The sequence below is a fragment of the Pteronotus mesoamericanus genome, unplaced genomic scaffold (assembly GCF_021234165.1).
Source record: "Pteronotus mesoamericanus isolate MK-2021 breed Mesoamerican mustached bat unplaced genomic scaffold, CSHL_Meso_final scaffold_582, whole genome shotgun sequence".
In the NCBI taxonomy this organism is placed as follows: Eukaryota; Metazoa; Chordata; class Mammalia; order Chiroptera; family Mormoopidae; genus Pteronotus; species Pteronotus mesoamericanus.
In genome coordinates, this window is record NW_026555323.1 from 3,651,226 (window position 1) to 3,672,455 (window position 21,230).

Genomic DNA, 21,230 nt, shown 5'->3' on the forward strand with positions numbered 1-21,230 from the left:
AATAGCATAAAAATGCCAGTGATTATGAGTCACCTAAATAAAATCCAGTGACTCAAAGTACGTACTTAGATCAGAAGAAAAAAGTAAAATACTTTTGAAGTTAGTCTATGGCTCTCATTCTCGAAGGATACTGGATCTCTCAAAATTTAATACACAATCGAGAATTGAAAGGCAAAGTTAATAAATGCTTACAAAGATGGCTCATGTTGCATTAAAACATCGCAATGAGCACCAAAACGATCCGCAGGTATGGAGCTGGTTTTAAGAATTTCAACTGGGATGCTTTCCCAAAAACTGGTAACAGCGGCGCAACTTCTTCCTGACACCACAGAAGTCCTTAGAAATAGAAGCACTTTCATTTTTCATCCCAAAGAATAAAAAACAAAGCAACTGGTGTCCCACCACTAGTAACCCACCTATTAGCAAGGCTCTTGACATATACAGCATCTTTTCCCCTACTTTTTCTTTCTTTTTATTTTCCAATTATAGTCGACATTCAAGGCTATTCAGTGCTATTCTGTGTCAGTTGCAGGTCTAAAGCATAGTGGCTAGACATTTATATGCCTTACAAAGTGATCCCCCCCCCCCAATAAGGCTAGTACCCACCTGGCCCCATACGTAGTTAGTATAATATTATTGACTTTTATTCCCTGTGCTGTACTTTACACCTGTGACTGATTTGTAACTTCTTAATCTGTTCCCCCTTTTCACCCGTAAGTCACCTTTGAAGTAGCACAGGATGGCTCGAAATTCCACTCTGTCCAAAACAGCCTCTCTCCAAAGATCAACGGCTTCCAGCAATTCAAACAACCAAAATCGCTTCAAATGGGAAAGGTTTTTCCATGTCCATTCCCACACTAAAGTCCATGGATCATAAATTCAAGTTGTGATGTGGCGGGCGGGAGGCAAGAATGAAGTTTTCTTTCAACACCAAAGGACCCAGCTGGACGGCTGTCAGCGTGCACTGGCTGGGAAGTCCTGCCCCCGTGTGGCTGCTGACCTGCTGCGTAGCCAGCCACCTGCCCTGGGGCACAGGGAGAAGATTCAGGTCTAAAATAATCATGTCAAATGCCCACCTCTGGCTGGGAAAAAGATTCAGGATAAAGTCTTCTAAGCATAAGCTACATCTTTTCCGGGCTCAGTGTCCTGGGCAATGTGAACGCACAACCAGCAACGTCAGAACAAAAACTTGGCTTTATCTACATGTGCCGTACTGAGCGCTTCCACGTGGCTTCAGCGACCAGACAGTCAAGTTCAGAGATGACACTAACACCCAATGAAATGACGGCTTCCCTGTTCACTATATTTTGCTGCTAAGGCTTCACTATATACAATCTTTGAGTTAATACTAAAGTTGGACATAAACATCATGTGCAACTTTCTTCGCTACTGGGGCAAAGGGAGCCTCTCAGGACTTCGGGCTGTTGGTGTTCCTCTCCGCTGGGGACCCACGCGGAGGGCCCGGCCCCTCCCCTCCCGCTCCCAGCTGCCCCGGGTCTCTGCAGGGATGCTCTGGTCTCTCCGGTTCCCATCCTACGCACCTCCCAAGGCAGAACCTTCCGCTGCCAAGCTCCGCCCACCGGCGGCCACCGCCCAGGCCTGTATTGTGTACCCTGCGGACCCCAGGGGTAGGTGCTCAGGAGCCCTGAAGGTGAAATCTAGCTCCAGCCACGACCTCCGCAAACCGAGCGGCTGTCCAAGGCCGTCAGGGACTCTCACACTGGGACGTGCAGAACAAACAGGCCTCAAAGCGGGCCAGACGCACAACAGCACCTACATCACCTTCTGAGGAGCGAGGCTTCCTCCTGAAGAGACGTTACCTCGCTGGTGCAGTTCCTCAGGCCCACCCGAGCCAGCGCCAAGAGGTGGTGTCACCGCTGCGTGTGGCCCTCCCCCGCCCGCTGACCCCAGGCGCACAGTCGTCCCTCCCTACAAGATGCACGGCTTCCCTGAAACAGAAAACAGCACCATCGGAAACTTCCATTTTTCATTCTAATGCTCAGAAGTGACAGAATAACCAGATGCTCTAAAATGCTTTCATTCAGACCAGCAGGGACAGAACGGCATCTATTTCAAAGACAACCACCACCGATTTTCTACACACGCTTGAAATTGTGTGTGCGCACACGGACACCAATATACCACGTAATCTGTTACGTTTCCCGGGGGTGATTCTGCTGAATAACCGCGTGGAACTCAAACCACTGAGTTCAATGAATGAGAAGTAATGAAATAATACGAGATCATTTCTGAAAAGCTAAAGTAGGTCCATTTTAGATAAAAAGAAAATTCTTTCCATAATTTACTTGTTTGGCACGCATGAAAACACCGTATCTTTTTATTTCTACATTCGCAACATTCTCCTGTCTGCCTGTCCACCCGACTGCCCTTGGCCAATGTCACCAACCACCTTCAAATGTCCCCTCCACCCCACTACGAGCCTGCTTGTCACCGTAAGCCTAGCACCTGAGGATGAGTTCCACTGTCGTGAGTCCTGCTCATTCATTGCGGGGCAGGGAGGTGACTGTCAGGAACAGGATAGACCTGTCAGAACCGTGACCTGGCTGTGCAGATTTGAGGCAGCAGCGGCTCTCTCTGTCCTGTGACGACGTGAAAAATTACATTATTCCTCTTCTCGAGATAAAAAAGAAAGGACAAGATAAACTCAACTTCTCACTCCCCAAGGGAGCTGCTCTGACCGCTGGCGAGTCCATGATGCCGATGCCTTTGCCTTCCCCCAAGTATCCGAAGCCCCGTGCGTCTGCAGGTTACTCGCTCCCTCTGGAAGCTGCCCTTCTGGGCTTCTTTATCGTCTGCCCCTGAACTTGTCCTCTGCATCTCATCTTCCTCGGACCACCCTTGCCCAGGTGGTGATCCCTGGTCCCAGCATTAGCCCTTTTAGTTCCCAAAACCATCCTAGCAGCTGAGCTGTTTTTGTCCAATGAAATGGGGTGGGTCCTTTCTGGCAGAAAGGACAGATAAAGGTCGAACTTATGAGCCGAGGGGAGGAGGGAGGTGCACCCCTACCAGCGCCTCCCCCCACACCCCCTGCCCCAAGGTCTCTGCAGAGCTCCTGGGCTCAGAACAGCCTGTCCTTTCCTGCCACGCCCCTGGGAGTTCTCAGCTCCAACTCCCTTTCCTCCTCTCCTCCCTCAAGCTGATGGCATCCATCCACATCCAGTTCAAGGTCACCTTCTTCGGGCTTCTTCCCGGCGCTGGGCAGACACCAGCGCTCCGTATTCCGCAGGGGTTGCTCCTACCGCCTCTGCTACTGAGCACAGGCGCAGTGTGTTTGCGTATTACATTGCTGCCTTCTCTACCGGATAGTGGCCGCTCTGAAGCCAGACAGCATGATGCTGGCGATGGTGGTGTATATGATAGACAAGGGGTGGGAGGGGCACAGAGGAACCTAGAATGAGGCTCCCACAGGTTCTGGCTGTGGGGCTGGTGCCTTGACCTTCAGGAAGAGAAGGGGGGCTGAGGAGAGGGCAGGGGGAGGGCCAACAAGAAGGAACCAGAACCCTAGAAAGAGAGCGAGTCAGACAAAATCGAGGAACTGCTTTCACAGTTGAAATATGAATGGAAGGCCCCCTCATGCTCTCTCTTGAAGTAGTATTTTCTCTATTCTTCGCACTAACGCCTACATTTCTAAAAGGCCTGTGTTTTCGTTTCTGATGAATGAAATCCTGCCTCAAATCAGCTTCCCGACGAGCAGTTGCTAGTGAAAAGAAACTCTGAGGAGATAAGAGAAGCCGGCAGAGGTCCAAAGTGGAGACAAAATTCTGTGCGGCAAACCAATCCAAACATCTTAGATAAAGAAGGAGGCTGCAATATTCCCAAGAATAGAGTACTTGGCCCTGGCCGGGTGGCTCAGTTGGTTGGCGCATCGTCGCCCTGTAACCAAAAGGTTGTGGGTTCGATTCCCAGTCAGGGCACATGCCTAGGCTGTGGGTTCATCTCTGTAGGGGTGCGTATGGGAAGCAACCGATCGATGCTTCTCTCTCACATTGATGTTTCTCTTTCCTTTCCTCTCTCCCTTCTTTTCTCTCTAAAAGCAATGAAAAAAACGTCCTTGGCTGAGGATAAGAAACAAACAAACAAAGGACAGAGTGTGTGTCGCCACACTGTTTATAACCATTTAGAACAAACAAGGGTCTTTGACAGGCTGTAAGAGTCCCTTAGAAATATCTGGACAGTTGTAGATTCACGGAGAAGGGAGCCACGAAAGGCGAAGCATCTCCTACTAACTGGCCAACTGGCAACCTACAATCTGACTGGCCTCTGGAGGCTGAAGTTAATTTTATAACCGGGCAGATTCTTTTGTTCTGCAGAAGAGCTTCAAAGCTCGACGCCAGAGTCCCTCACACTTCAGGAAATTAGGGAGGGTGGTAACGTTGATGGGTTCCTGTGCCCTACAGCAATGCATATCCCCACGGAGGACGTACGCGCCACGGCACGCTCGGGTGCCCAGGTCAGTGACGAGGCTAGATGCCTGGTGCACTAGGGAGGGCAGGCCCGCAGGTCCTACCGGGAACACGTGACCTGAGGCTGGTCACGTGGTCACACCGGCAGCCCAAGGTGGAGGTCGAAGAGGAGAGAGGACCCCAAAAAGCGATGCAGGTTCCTGAATGGGATCCTCCAGCAGGAGGGAAAGAGAGAAGCAACGCTGGGACGGTGGCCCGGTTTGAATGGGATCCTGGACTGGACAAGACTGCCAGCTCAGTGTTGGTCTCCTGACTTGGCAGTGTGGCGGTGAGGCAGACAACGCCCCAGTTTGGGGGGACTGAGCCCTGCACAGTTTTGGGCTTGGGGGACATCCTATCTCAAGCGGTCAGCAGGAGGCTAAGGAAAACGAGTGGAAACACATACTCACGCACACTTGTCTGGACAGAGGGCAACGGGACAAGCGCAGGGACTCTACCAGCTGGGAAACTGGGGACAGCAGGTTATAGGACTTCTTTGCACTGTTTCTTCAACTTTTCCTTCAGTTTGAGAATATTTCAAAACAGCATTTTTAAATGCCTCCTATTGTTCATTCTAATATTGTTGTTTTTTTAAGCTTCTCTTTCCTTTCCAGCCAAAGGCCACCGGAATGCACCTGGAGTGCCCCGAGGTTGGATGTCTTCACTCGCAGCAGCGGGTGAGAAGGCTCCCCACAGGGGACCGTGGGGAACCACGGAGCATCTTCATGGTGGCTGGGGGAGGAGGAAAGGGCATTTACAGAGCCTGGAGGCCAGAGGTAGCCATGGCATGGCCTCGGCAAAGAATGGTCAGCATGTGTAAACGAGGGAGTTGCTGGGACACTGTTTCAGTAACAGAGTCTGAGGAGTGAGTGGTAGACCAGTTGGCCCGCAGTCTTCTCTGGGAACCTATGGGTCTGCATGGACTGGTGTTAGGGTCTGAACGTAGGTTATGATGGCCATGACCGCATGGCCTGGCGGCACTTATCTGTTTTGCAAATCAGGGCACGTTTTGCAAGTTGTGGTCTCTGTTTCCATTTTCAGGGACCACCCCACATCCAGACCCCGCCGCAACCCACCTGCCAGCCAGGCCGTTTATTTGCTTCATCAAATCCCTTCATTCATTCAACAAATGTTTTATGCTGAAGAAAGGCTTGGACTTTCTAGGCAAAACACGACTCCGTAGCAGGCTGGTCCAGCTCCGGCCTGGCCTGGGAAGATTTTGCCAAGTATCTCTGGACACTGTCTTAAGGACCCAGGGAGATGGGATGAGTTCCAGGCCCCCTCGGTAAACCACCATGTCAACCAATTATGCTGCCGGGTTTGCAAAATGACCTAGAAAGCCCATCCCATTTAACTCCCATGGAGGGAGCTGAAACAGTTGCCTCTCCCCAGGACTGAAACGGCATCGCTCTGATGCCAGGGACCGAAGCCAAGCGACTCAGCTGGGACCTGAGGCTTCTCGGCCAGGAATGGAGGCCTGAAAACCACAGCAAGTGGACGTCTTGTTCCACTCTCTCTGCTTTTCCAGGAGCGATAAAAAGTGTACTTTTTCTTAGGCAGAGTTAACGGTAAAAAGTAAAGAAATACATAAACATTATTCTGTTGATCCTGCAAACTTGAGATTTTTGAACTAAGGAGATTATAAACTCAGTGTAATTCTTCCTGTTTGGAGGTTTTGTATTTACTTTGGCAGTCAAAGGAAGCCACAGATTTCATTAAAATTTTTACAGATTTTAAAAATAGTGTATCATATGGCAAATTTTTCAGTCTTTTTGGATGAGAAGAACATTGAAGAAGAGACACCCATGGAAGCTGGGCTATTTCCTAATAGAGAATAAGGATTATGTCTTCCTATATAATTGGAAGCCATTACACACCCTTTACCAAGGTCCTCTGTTTAGACTTTGTGGATAAGGTTTTAAAATTTGGTTTTTACCCCTGGCTGGTGTGGCTCAGGGGATGGAGCGCCAGGCTGTGAACCAAAGGGTCCCTGGTTCAGTTCCCAGCCAGGGCCCATGCCTAGGTTGGGGGCCAGGTCCCCAGAAGGGGACGCTCAAGATGCAACCATACACTGATGTTTCTCTCCCTCTTTCTCCCTCCCTTCCCCTCTATAAAAATAAAGAAAATCTTTTAAAAAATACAATAAAAAATTGGTTTTCCATGATTATATTACAAAATCAACTGCATTTGAGGACCAAACCTGAATGCCTTTTACTTCCCATGAAACCCTTTCCTAATCTACGTTTTAACAAGAGTCTTGCTCTTTCTTCTTTTAAAAAAGAACATAGGATTTTAAAAGTGGAGGGTAAGTCCTTTTTTAACCCCATGCTAAAGATGCTATATGCCCCATGTGTTGGGTTTTATAGCATAATTGTCAGCCTCGGGTAGAAAGCATGAGTAGCCAACCAAGCAGGCTCTTTTTCCTTCTATTTTGTGTTGCTTGGAAAATTAGTTTGTTGGTTTTCTACATACGGAAGATGCTCACTGTAAAAATTTCTAACGCCAAGAGTATGACAAATATAAACCGCTGCCCCATCGGCTACGGCTGGGAAACCTGGGAGAGAAAATGAACTCAAGCTGCAGAAAACCCAAACCGATTGTAGTAACTGGATTTCATGAATGCACTCTCATTACTGCCAGAGAGTTGGGGTGTCAGTACATCCAGGTCAGTGGCTGCCAACGCCTCTCTCTGGAAAGCAGAGAACGGAAATCGCAAACGAGGACCATAAAGCTGAGCGAATGGTTCCATCGCACAAGAAGGCTCCCAGCCATCGACCTTCTGTGAACCTCAACTTGACCTCTTTTCCAACCTCAATGTCAAAACATCTTCCCTTCGGGGATGCTAAGACATTTCACATGTGCGATCGAACCAAACAGGACAGAGCATCAAAAAGAAAGAAATTAACTCTGCACAATGATCTTTAAACATTCACCACAATAAGGAAAAACAGACCTCTATTCACCAACTTTTCCTCACAGCTGAAATAATGTATCTCTGGTTCTGGGAAAGTGAAGGCAACCTTGAAGTAAAGCTTTTTTCCCCATCATAGTTAAAGAAATGTTCACCTCTTTCCCCAACCACAATGGTTCTGTTTGAGCAAGTAAACATATTTTATGACGTGCCAAATGAATTATTTATCTGATTATGCGTCAGTTATGTAAGGAATCACAATGTGTAACATCACATGAAAGAACCTGATAAAATTTCAATTGCCATTTTCATATTCCAACCAATAGTTCAAATGTTTTTCAATTAACTCAATGTCTCACTTTGGAAAAGCACTTTGCCTTATTTTAAACCATACCTGTGTTTTCTTTGTCACCTTAATTGTTCAATCTACTTAGAAAAAATTGACTATTTTTTACTTTTTTTTTTTTCAGTTATTGCTTCAGTGTCCTCAGGGAAGTCACAGTTCACTTTTTTATGTATTATGTCATAAAATGTGGTCAGGCACTTTTAAATAAAATAACTGAGTAAAACTATTTCACTAAAAAGAATTACTGACATTTAAAAAAATTCACAGGTGAAAACATAGAGCATCCACATTTACTGAACTTTTGTTTTCATCAACTGCAGGTAAAAGATGCAGAAGTCATACCCTCAAATTTTTTTTTAAAAAGGGCTTTATTTTCACACTTCGTTACCACCTTTTGAAACAATAATGGGAAATGGTATTTTGTATTTCAGATTTTGTCAGAGCTCATACATCTGGCCTACCAAGCATCCTAAACATTCGTTAATTTGCCGTTGAACCCTATAACATATAAACACGAATAAAACCTTCTCACAGCAAAGGAAGCTCTGGTGTTCTCTTTATGACATTGCACTCTCTCTTACAGACTAGGACAATACAATTAATAGGGAGTAATAGTGGGGCCTGAAAGTGCCAGGGTTCCTCCATAAACATGCGTGACTGTACACGGCCATATGACAACCTGTCACTTCTGCTGGAAAAGCGTAACATGACTAACACTAACCGCTTAGAATGGAAGGAAACATCATCATCATCAATTGGGGTCTGTGCTAATAATAGTCGATGTTACATTATATATTATATTACACATTATATTACTACAATATATTACATAATACTACACATTTGCGCCACTGAACTTAATTCAATTTGGGTTGTAGAGTTCTGGAAACATTTCTTTCCCTTGCTTGGTCTTTGAATCCGAATCATCGCTATGAACCATTTATTGGAAATGAACCATATGGCTACCAGTTAAGAGAGTATGCGGGGCAGTCACCTGTTGGATAAACCAGTTTTGACTGGGGGTGGGGGGGGGAAGCATGAGGTAAAATGAGCCTGCTGCGTTTTTTATGAAAATTAACAAATGAAGCTTCCATACTCTTCGAGAAAAGGAGAAAAGCGTTGAACAGCCTACTCACAGTGAGTTCGCAGAAATCGATGCTGTCGAGGCTCTTGCTCCGGTGCAGCCTCCCTTTGATGCGCCTCAGGGAAGGCTTGCCTTGGCTGGCACTAGCAGTAGCACCGTTAGGGTTTTCAGAGGATGGCGTCACCCTGCAAGAAGGAGAAAGCTTTAAACGGACAGCTTTCCAGGTGAACACACTTCTTCAGCATGTCCTTGAGGACAGCTTGGAAGACATCACATTCCCACCCTGGCCTGGTGGCGCAGTTGGTTGGAGCATCGTTCTGTGCACTGAACGGTTGCGGGTTCCGTCCCCAGTCAGCACGTATACGGGAGGTTACCCATCCATGTGTCTCACGTCAATGTTTCTCTCCCCCCACTCCCTGTCCCCTTCCCCTCTTCCTTTCTCTCAAATCAATGAAAAGCATATCCTCAGGTGAGGATTAAAAAATACATAAAAATAAAAACGTCACATTCCCATTTCAACCAACAAGCTAAGCGTCACGGTGCAAATACTTCTTTCTCCCAGACACCCTTTCTGAATATTGCTTAGCAGCTTGCAAGTTTAGAAATCGTTCTTGACGGAGTTCAAAGGTTCCATCAGGATTCTCAAAAAGTCAACTCTGTAACCATCAAAAGAGCAATGAAGGCTAGACTGAGGTTGCCTAGGTAACCAGGAGGCATCTACTTCCCTCCGGGCAGGTATTAATCGACCGCTCAGCCTGGCGCCTGGCACGCCAGGGCAGGGCAGGCACCGTTGTGCACAGCCACACTGTTCAGGACGCTTCTGTGAAGCATGAAAAGAACCCTGAAAACTGAAGTGTGACAGTCGACACTCGATTCAGCATTAATTCCGAAAATACAGATACGACACGGCAATAATCTAAGCCACCCCCAGAACAGCCAGTGGGACGCACGTTCATACACACACACGCAATGGGAACTGTCCCGTGTTTTCTCATTTCTGCGCCACAGCTGGCGGCAGCCTTAGAACGCGGCGCCCTGGGAACCCGGGTGGCGACAGCTCCGTGGATTGTGGATTGTGGTTTGCTGTCACAGACAGATGACAAAGAGCTTAAAGTACTGCTTTGTAAGTGTGGGTTATGAACATCAGTTTCTTTATTTCATAATCAGATCTCCTATTTGTAATACATTCCGTGTTCAGGTATTTACCAACCTTCATATCTACCCATATAGTTAGAATATTTGAAGAGGGCAGAAAGATACAAAAATGAACAGTCAATGCCTCCCTCTTCCCCTTCATTCCAAATCCCCAGCCCTTCTCCTAAGAAACACCACTACTAACAATTCTTTGCATAACCTTCCAGACAAACGCTCATCTGTGTATGTGTTACCCACCTTTTCAAATTTTTTATTTAAGTGACCACATTGTCCATAGTGTCTGCACCTTATTTTTTCACTTAATAACAGATCTTGAAATTCTTCCCCTAATAACCCACATAGATCGCGTTCATTCTTTTTTTTTTTTTAAAGAATTTATTTATTTATTTTTAGAGAGAGGGGAAGGGAGGGAGAAAGAGAGGGAGAGAAACATCAATGTGTGGTTGCTTCTCATGTGCCCCCTGCTGGGGACCTGGCCTGCAACCCAGGCATGTGCCCTGACTGGGAATTGATTTTTTGGTTCGCAGGCTGGCACTCAATCCACAGAGCCACACCACCCAGGGCTCATTCATTCTTTCTAATGACTATATAAGATTCCATAGTGTATTTCTACCATCATTTACTTAACCATTCCCTGCTGATGGGTGTCATTTAAGTTTTCAAATGCTGGCTACCAGTACCAACACGATATTTACTTAGGAAACACTCCTAGAAGTAAAATGCAGGGTCAGAGGATTCTAGATGTTGCTAAGTACTGCCTTTCAACAAGGCCTCCCCAGCCCTGGCTGGAGTGGCTCAGTGGACTGAGTGCTGGCCTGTGAACCAAAGGGTTGCTGGTTTGAGCCCCAGTCAGGGCACATGCCTGGGTCGCAGGCCCAGCCTCCAGAAAGGGGTGTGAGAGAGGCAATCACACTTGATGTGTCTCTCCTGCTCTTTCTCTTTCCCTTCCCTTCTCTTTAAAATAAATAAATAAAATCTTAAAACAAAAAAAAAGAAAGTCTATGTATCAATCGTTATTTTTGGTATGTTTATGCAAATAATCAGGCCAAATCGGGCAACTCTAATGCTAGCTGTCTATACACACCCACACTTATATAATTCTATGTATATATACACACACATATGACACATACATATGTATCATACATGTATATATTTAAACTCATAATTTTCTATGAACCCCTAGGGCTCAAAGGTATTGTTGTCCCCTCTTACACAAGAAAAGACATTAACATGCCTTCATTTCCCTTCTTTCTGGGTACCATCACATCCCTTCACAAAGTTCGACCCCCTCTAGTAAACAGTTTCAAGGACTCCTAATTTTTCTTTCATACTTTAAAAAAAAAAAATTGATTGATTGATTGACCTTCGAGAGAGAAAGCGCAGAGAGAAACATCGATTTGTTGTTCCACTTATTGATGCCTTCATTGGTTCATTCTTGCATGTGCCCTGACCGGGGATTGAACCTGCAACCTTAGTTATTGGAACAACACCATAATCCACTGAGAAACCCGACCAGGGCTTCGTCCGTGTTTTTAATTCCACTGCTCTTTTGTGCTTTTTTTGCTTACTCCTACAGACTGTAAATTGGCTTTCAATTTTGTTAATTCAGTCACTCCCTTTTACAGCAATGAGCACAACTTCAATTTCTAAAGTGTCTAGTATATTTCCCTTTAATGAACATAAGATTCTCTTGGATCTTTCTGAAAATAGCAAGGTTAATCCAATGCTGTTCTATTTTCTCGGGGATTAGTTCTCTTGTCCGTTCAATATGGCAATTCTCTTAATACTGCTTTTTCCGACTGTTTGGTGATTTTCCAGGTCTGCTGCTATTTGTATTAGAGAACACCTGTTTCCCCATTGTACCGCCTTGGACGACGCTGCTGGAGAGCTGGGACGTGCTGTCGGGAGGCTAGCGAGGTCAGGGGACTCCGTCCCTATCTCTGGTACAGCGCCGACATTTACTGCTTTACGCAGTGAGAAAGCAATCTTGCTACTTGCCACAAATTATTGAAGGAAGAGAAGGTCAACCAGCCTAGTGCACCAAGGCTGCTCAGATCCCCAGGCGTCCTCTGCTTCTCCCTTCCCTCAGCGCTGCCCGGGGCTCTCCACCCCGACCTTTGCAGGAACCTCCGCCTGCACATTTTCTGGACAACGTTTCTGCCAGGTTTCTCTCTCAGATCTCTTCCTACTGACCAAGTACTTTAGAGATTCCCGCCAAATGCTGGTCCACGGATGACATTCTGCCCTGTTTATTCAGGCTGTTCTTATTTTTATGGAGCTTTCAAAATGCACACTTTAGTTATTTCATTGAATTTCAATGAGTCCACCTCTCCAGTCACATCCCAGAGTAAAAGTTTCTTGATGCCACTTAGTCTCCATACAAAATGCAAGACCTTGTACAGTTCTGTTCTCTTATCTGCCGGGTGAAAGCTTCCATGAAAATAACGACCTTCATTTGAGGAAAGAGGGAACATGGGAAAAAAAGACAGAATTGTACAACAATATATCAGTATAAGCCGCCCTGGCTGGTGTAGGTTGGTGGGTTGGGCATCATCCTACAAACCGAAAGATGGCGGGTTTGATTCCCAGTCAGGGCACATGCCTGGGTTATAGGTTTGGTTCCCTGTTGGGATGCGTGCAAGAGGTGACAGAGTGACGTTCCTCTCTCACATCGATGTTTCTCTCCCTCTCTTTCTCCCTCTCTTCCCTTGAATTCTCTGTTTCCTCTCTCTCATTTGATAGTGCTGGTTATGTGGAGTAATCATATTATAAGAAATTAATACCATTGTGCTAGAAGCTTGCTTTGGCAAAACTGTTCATAAGTTTTTCTTTCATCTCACTTGGAAGGCATCACTATTTTCCTTTTAGCCCAACCTAAAGTCTGCAGTAAGAATTTATACCCACCAAATTTTAGAAGTGACCAACCCAAGAAATTTATCAGGCTTCATTCAACAGTAAATAATAGTAAACCCAGAGACAAAGTAAAACAGAAAGAAAAATCCTAAATATCACTACAAGGATGGACCTTCTATCTCTCTACCACAATCTTTTTTTTAAGATTTTATATATTTAGTTTTAGAGAGAAGGGATGGGTGAGAGAAAGAAAGGGAGAGAAACATCAATATGAGAGAGAAACATCAATCAGTTGCCTCTTGTACCCACCCTGACTGGGGACCGAACCTGCAACCCAGGCATGTGCCCTGACTAAGGACCAAACCCATGACCCTTTGCTTTGCAGGGTGATGCCCAACCCACTGAGCCATACCGGTCAGGGCCCCACTAGGATCTTAATAAAAACATTTAATACCAGTATAGCTGAACGGGTATATACCAGGTGAACATCAATTTGGTACCTACTCTCCCCGTAGACTTAGCAGGAGGCTGGGGCCTTGTCTAAGAATCGAACTGGGCTCCTGAAGAGTAATTTCAGTAACTTGGAAACTTCAACCACATCTTTGGAAGCGAAGAGATTAACTGTTTAAAAAACATATCTATGACTTGGTAATCACGCCCCTTTTTCTCTCATGGGGGATAAAGAAAAGGAGTAAACATAGGTTCAGATTATAATCTGTACAAGGGGACAGGTCTTGAGGTGTAGGGGAATTTAAGATATCACCCCTCTCTCTCTCTCTTTTTTTTTTACCGTTTTTGAGGATTAATATTTGTCCTAGTGGAAACGTGTGTTCAAATAGTTTCCTGTTGGACACTCACAAGAATACAAATGTGTATCTAAACGCAGGTCAGAAGAGCTGTACTCGGGTACAAAAAATGCCACCAAACACATTTCCTCCTGATGTGGAGTATAAAGCGTTTTCTGTTTGTTTATTGGTTTAATTTTTTATTTACTGATTTTGAGAGAGAGAGAAATATTGGTTTGTTCCACTCATGTATACATTCATTGGTTGATTTCTTGTATGTACCCTGACCGGGAATCAAACCCACAGCCTTGGTGTATCAGGACAACGCTTCAATCAACTGAGCCACCCGGCCAGGGCCAAAAGCATTTTTTTTAAAATCCCAAGGTACCGCTCTCCCCGACTTGACGGTGTGGGTCTGAGTTGAATAACTCAAACTTCGGGGCTCATCCCCCAAAGAGCGAGGACTCTGGCTCCTGAAGGCAGGGAAACAATGTTAGGAACTAAGAAATAAGCTTCCTGGATATTTTCCTTTGAACTCCGGGGAAATAAATATTTAGCTTTCACTGAGGTCTTCCCTTTCCTAATTCTCAGTTCCATTCCATCATCCCTAGGGGGCAACTGGGGAGAAAACCTCTGCCCCTCTCTGCTTCTTTCATAACTTCTGTGATGTTTTTACTTGGGGGCGTGGCTGATGTGCTTGACAGGCAGGAGCCCCGGGTTCACTCTTTCCTTTTGTTTATAACTCAGGCGCCTCAGCTCAGGACCTTTGACCGTGGCTCCCTCTGGACAACCACCTCCCAAGCTCATCTCCATCGCCCATTTCTAATTTCAAGTGGGGAAAAAAAGCGTAACGGAGAATTGGGCAAAAATAGTCAGGATGGTAAAAACAAGGCAGTTACACAAGAACAAAACTACCAGCAAAAGTTAAGACTTAATAATCCTTCTACATTCATTTTGACAGAATCGGCAACTGACAGCCTTGATCAAATCAAGAGAAGACTCCTAAGTGAGAACAAAACTTCTATCCCGAAAACAAGGGGAATTCCAAACAAGGGTGTGAAAACAGAGGCCCAGGGACACTGCTGAGCGAGGCAGCTGGCTTTAGAATGATCCTGAATCTTCCCGAAGGATGCTTCAGTAAAATCTAGCAAAATGCTCATTTTTGTTGATAAGTCTAAGGCTCCAGAATCCTTAATAGCTCACTAACAGCTTAATATTAAACGGCCTTTTGTTGTACTTATAATAATGGCGCGTGTGACGGCCTATCACTTGCTCATTAAAGAAACCAAGAAAGGACTTGGCTATGAGAGCCACTGCCATCCCATGAGGGGCGCCTCTGTGACCCAAGGCGCGGCCGCGGACCACTGATGGAAAACCAACGTTCTCCAAGACGCGTGCCAGGCGTTTTGTACCTGTGTTCAGTTCTCCGTTGCTAGACTATGTCCCTGCTCAAACACCTTTTTAACCCTAACAATTGGCCTAAAACCTGCCGTGGACCTCGTTTGCAAAACTGGTGAAACACAGCACCTACCTCACAGTGGGGCTATAGATTAAAGGAGAGGCTGCTTGTAAAGAAGTTATCTGGCGGCTGGCAGGTCAGAAGCGCAATGCATGGCAGCAGCTCGTGTGATAGTCAGAATCTGATTATTGGATGACTACTTGAATGAAAGGATGGATACTACATGGCCTTCAATAATTACTGAATCAAATAACCAGGAGGAATATGTTTAAAAGCATGAAGGATGTGGCTCCGTGGATTGAGTGCTGGCTTGCAAACCAAAGGGTCGCTGGTTCGATTCCCGGTCAGGGCACATGCCTGTGTTGCAGGCCAGGTCCCTGGTAGGGGGTGCGTGAAAGGCAACCACACACTGATGTTTCTTTCCCTCTGGTTCTCCCTCCCTTCCCCTCTCTCTAAAAATAAAATATTAAAAGCATGAAGGAAATGAAATAGCAGCCCCTTTCCCCTTACGATCGGTATAAACACTCCTAAAAGCACTCAGTGCAATACTCAATGCTCTTACCAACAATAAGATTATTATGAAAACACTTTTCACATTTCACAGAAAAGAGACAAGTGTAACTACTATATGGGCTTTGCCACTGCAGAGCAGGAGGGAGTTGGCCTTGGTGTCTACAGTGGCTTGAGAGGCGACCCTCCTCCCCAAACTTCCCCTCCCCAGGGACTGCCGAATGTGACCTTGCAGATGTAACTGACTTAGGGATCCCCAGCCGAGATCATCCTGGATTACAGGATGGCCTTAAATCCAATGACAAGTGTCCCTCTAAGCGGCAGAAGAGAAGACACAGACACAGAGATGAGTCCATGTGAAGATGTAAGAGAGAGGCTGGATTGATGCGGCCACAAAGAGTCACCAACAACTAGGGAAGGGAAGATCGTCCTCTGGGCAGCGGTCCCCAACCTTTTTGGCACCAGGGACCAGTTTCATGGAAGACCATTTTTCCATGGACCAGGGTGGGGGGGATGGTTTGGGGATGATTTAAGCACATGACATTTCAAGTTCACCTCCTGCTATGTGGCCTGCGTCCTAACAATCCCGGACCAGTACCGGTCGGCAGCCTGGAGGCAGGGGACCCCTGCTTTCTAGAACCTTCGAGGGAACCTGGCCCTGCCGACATCCAAGTGTCAGACTCCTGGCTTCCAGGACTGTGTGAGGATGAATTTCAGTTGTTTTAAGCCGTCGAGTGTGTGGTAATATGTTATGGCAACAGCAGCAAACACTGCGTCTATCCTGAGTCCCCAAAGGTAACTGGACTTCGTCCCAGGCTCTTAAACAGTAATGACTCAGAAGCAAACACACCTACATCCTAAATTTCTTGGAGAAGAAAGAGACAAGAAGAAGGTTCCTGCAGGCTCCACGGATGTGCCTGACTGTTCGTCTGTTCCAGGTCCCAGCTAAATTGGTCTGCAAGCATAATACTCCTTAAAGGACTTGCAGAGCCGTTCAGGACAGAAAGATACTGCACAAAGCAAAGCTCACGAGCGCAGGCAGCCACGCTGGCTAGAAGCACTGGATGGTTCGACTCTACCCTTTCCATACACTGAGGTAAGCTTTGCAAGTAGGCAGCCTTTCCACCCAGACTGCAATAATTGAAAGCATGAGGAATACAGCCAAAGAACATGCACATGTTCATAACCATCTTCATATAGGCCACGAACAATTATCGGAGTACGTCCTCACATCTCGTAAATGGGCATAAGCTGGCGCGCTCCAAGGCCTGACAAGCGTTGCTGATTTCTGCTATCGGTTCCCACCCACCGCTCTGGAGTCCGACCCCATATCCTCATATTTTCTACTCAATAACGGTGCCTTCCATCTCAGATGCTCCACAGGCAGTTCCTTTGACACTGGAGAAATGAAATGGTATCTAGAAAAAAACCCCGAAGGCCATAAGACATAGATTAATCAGGCGGCGCAATGTTCTCCAACTTAAAAAGTCCCACCCACTCCCGAGTTTTTGTCGAGGATGCCACTGGCTTGTTGCTGTAGAAACGAGACTCACATGACCGACTTCAGACAACGTGGAGCGGAAATTCAGAAACGCTCCTTTAAGATCATTTTCAATACTGGCCCCAGTTCACCGCCTGCCTCAAATGTGAATCTCGAAAGTGCACGAGTTACCTGCATTTTATTTTCTGTGCTCTCCTTCCCAAAGTCTGTACTGGGGAATGTATTCGACACACTACACATGAGAAAGGATAAATCTTGTTTCCTGACTTTGTGACCAATTGCTGTTCACAGTCATGCCCAACAGCTCCTCAAAAATTAGTCCCACTTCTTCCTTTTAAAACTTAACTGCAGGAAAAGAGACTGCCTTAACTTTCTTCCCCAGTTATGCACTTGAAGGATTTATTTATTCAACGAATCTTCCGGGAACCTATTTGCAGACACTCTTTGCAGGGGACTTAGTGATGAACGAAACGGACAAAACCTCTGCCTCCATACAACTTACATTCCAGCAGGGCAGAGGCGATTACATGAAAATTAAGTACAACATGTAGCATGTTAGATCTGGTAAGTGCTCGGGAGAAACGCGGGTTGAGGGATACAACAGTTAGTGCTGACCTCGCCCCCTGACACACACACGCTGTACACTCCGAAAAGTCACCTTCAAACGTTACTGCTTCTCCCTTCATGATAGTGACATATTCTTTATACATTTGCCTCAACGTAATTCTCCCATGGACATTTCTTAACGCAATTACTGTCAACTTTCAGTAGTCTAGCCTTCGATGGGTGGTCACTTGCTATCCGTCAAATGAAACTACATTTTGCAGAATCAATTTCATTTTAAATAAATGGTGGGGGGGGGGGCGCACAGGGAGGAACACACTGATATTTACTAAACACCTATTATTCAGCCAGGTATAGCAGCAGACGCTTTGCACTCATTCCCTCAGTTGATCTGCCTGTGACCCCACCAGGTAGATAACATCATTCTCATTTTACAGAGGAACAAACAGATACTCCAGGAACTTGCGTAAGGTCACACAGTGCGCGGCGGAGCTGAAATTTGAACTTTGCAGCCCATGTATTTGGTGTCACCCCCAAAATTCTCTACTATTGGGGTTTTTAACTCCTCTTTTCCATGGCTGTTCAATCTTATAGTCCTTGGGTCATTCTTTCACTTTGTCTTATATAGCAGAAATTACTTCTCTCAAATGCCTAAAAGCAACCTCATTTCCTTTTCCCTATCACCTTAAAATTAGAGTATGCTCCATTGAGTGGATAAAACCCCTATGAACCACACTGACCATCAATTTTAAAATTCAAATGACCCCTGGATACCAAGATTCCTGGCATCTGTTTTTCTAGAAAGATGACCGCATTGCTTGGCTATTTCTTTCGTAATAGGACCTCGCACCTAAGCCTCCAGTCGCGGGAATGCCTAGGCAGCGCCTGGGATTCCATACGACACCTAGATGCGGGTAAAACGCAATGCAACCGGAGAGAACATCAACTGTGTGCACCAGATCTGGACAACTTCCAGGCATTTTTCTTTACGCGCATCCTTTCGGCTCCCCCCCAACAACAGTTTCCAGGTCGGAGGAAGTGGGACGACGCCTGCAGATGAAATCCAGTCCCCGATAATGCAATTTTAACCCAGCAACCTGTCCCCTGACCGGGAGCGGCTCGCGCTTCCCTGCGTCCCCCCGGCAGACGGATATGAAGAAATAAGGGGAAGCGCGCGCAGTCATCACACACGGGTCGCTGTCCCCCAGAGCCTCTGGAGGCGGAGGGCACCCGGGGTCCCTCGGCCCGCCGCCCGGCCCCTCCCTCCCGGCAGCGCGCAGCTCGCTCGCTCGCTCGCTCTACGTGCCGCCTGGCACCGCCAGGGTCGCGGCGGAAAACGCCCGAGCGAGCGCCCGGCCCCTGGGCCCCGAGATGGCTGCGGCGCCCCGCGCCCGCGCCCGCGCCCCGCCCCGCGGGGGTCGCCGCGCCCGCCGCGCTCACCACAGCTTCCTCTTGAGCGGCAGGAGGCTGCCGCGGTTGGAGGGGGTGACGCCGATGGCCATTTGCAGCACCGTCAGGTATTTCTGGTACTTCATCTTGTCCCCGCTCCGCTCGCGCGCCGGGCCCCGCCGCCGCCGCCGCCGGCGCCGCAGACACAGCCCCTCCAGGCGCCGCATAGATCAGCTCTGGGCCATGCGCCGCCGCCGCCGCTGCTCCCGCCGCCGCTCCCGCCGCCGCGGCCGTGCGTGGCCGGGGCTCCCGCTCCCGCCGCCGCCGTCGCCGTGCGTGCCGGCCGCTCCCGCCGCCGCCGTGCGTGCCGGCCGCTCCCGCCCGCACCGCCCCCTCCGCCGCCGCCCCGGCGGGGCGCGCCCGGCGGGCGGCGCGGGCCTCGCACCTGCGGGCGGGCGAGGCGCGGAGGCGGCGGCGCGGGGCGAGCCCGTCCCGGGGGCGCCCGCCCGGCCGCACCCGCAGCCCCGCGCCTCCGCGGGCCTCAGTCTCCCGCCCGGTGACCGGAGCTCCTTGTCAGCCGTTTAACTTCCAAGAGAAGCCCAACGATAGGCGTCCAGACAGAAAAAAAAAAAAATTATAATGACCATTTAATGGTTTGTAACCATCCTTTGTGTTTTCTTGCCAAAAATGTTTGGAATTTTGTGTGCGTATAAAACGCGTGTATATGCTGTGTGTGTATATGTGTTCACACACATATACACCCCCGTATACACCCACGTATACACACGTGTGTATACACGTGTACACGTACGCATACACAAGTATATACACCCACATACATACACACGTGTATGCACCCACATACACACATACATGTGTATATACACCCACATACACACGTGTATGCACCCACATACACACATACATGTGTATATACACCCACATACACACGTGTGTACACCCACATACACACATACACACATATACACCCACATACACACGTGTGTACACCCACATACACACGTGTGTACACACATATACATGTGTATACACCCACATGCATACACACATGTGTACACCCACATACATACATATACACCCACATACACACGTGTATACACCCACATACACACATACACACGTGTATACACCCACATACACACAGTTCTTACTTGCACAGTAGTTTGGGACTGTGGAAATGACCTTGAACCGTGCAAAACTACCTTGATAATCAATGGGAAAAATTAAGATTGTTCCATGACCTTTAAAAAAATTTGTCCAGACATTCCAAGCTCTCTTCACTGATGGCTATAAATGGCTAGGGAAATGGGGAAAAAATAGTAAAGCTAATCATTGAATGCAGTGTAATTTAAAACATCACAAACACTGAGAATTCAAGTGTTTTATTTCTTTATAAGAAAAACATCCGGAGTACCTTGAACAATGGCATCGGGAATATAATCAATAGTATTGTAAAAACTGAATGGTACCGGATAGGGACTAGACTTATTGCAGGAGGGTCGCTTTGCAACTTATGAAAATGTCTAACCGCTATACCATACGCCTGAAACTCATCTAATATTGAGTGCCAACTGTAATTGGAAAAAATCTATAACTTGGTGGACAGTGTTTGTCTTCGGGTGGAATTGTCATATATGCCAAGATGGCATCATTTTTGGGCCATAGCAAAGCATCATGTTTGTATCCCTGTCAACATTTCATCCCCTGCCTTTGCGCTGTTGTGAGATGCCGCAGGGTCCCTTAATGTGACGTCCTCGGGGACATCCTCATCGTTTTCGTCACAGCCACTTGCCTGATTCAGGTTTGCGTTCAGGAAGCTCCCTGGGCTGCAGAGCCAGGGTCTCCGGAAAAGCAGCGATGTTAACATTCCCACGGTTATCTTTTGAGTTATTTTTTCATAACTCCAATTACATTTTGTTCAGATTTCACTCTCCTGGCTTTATCTTTTTGTTTCTTGCTACACTTTTATCTTTGAAGGCCGGGTCCTTCTTTCAGTTGCTCATTTTTTATGCAAAGGCTTTGTGGGTTTACTCCTGGGAGGATAGGAGGCAACACAGTGGCTTCGCTGCTGTTGGGCCTCAACCAAGTGACAGACACTCAGAGACGAATCAGGGACAGGCTTCAAAGAACTGCTGTCGTTTGTCACTGATCATGAAGCGTGTGTTAATTACGTGGTGATTTGTGGA

At 47.1% G+C, this 21,230-nt stretch overlaps 1 protein-coding gene across 4 annotated transcripts in view; it reads right to left on the reverse strand.

Moving 5' to 3' along the window:
* Nucleotides 1–21,230, reverse strand: part of TJP1 (tight junction protein 1) — a 199,481-nt gene that overhangs the window by 149,801 nt on the left and 28,450 nt on the right. For 3 of the 4 annotated variants that reach the window (XM_054561917.1, XM_054561916.1, XM_054561915.1), the window contains exons 1-2: nt 19,075–19,250; nt 8,857–8,989 (exon numbers count right to left, since the gene is read on the reverse strand). In XM_054561917.1, coding sequence (XP_054417892.1) covers nt 8,857–8,989; nt 19,075–19,250 — 309 coding nt within the window. Of the gene's footprint in view, nt 1–8,856; nt 8,990–19,074; nt 19,251–21,230 lie in introns of those variants that run through there. The other variant, XM_054561922.1, reaches the window with a different exon arrangement.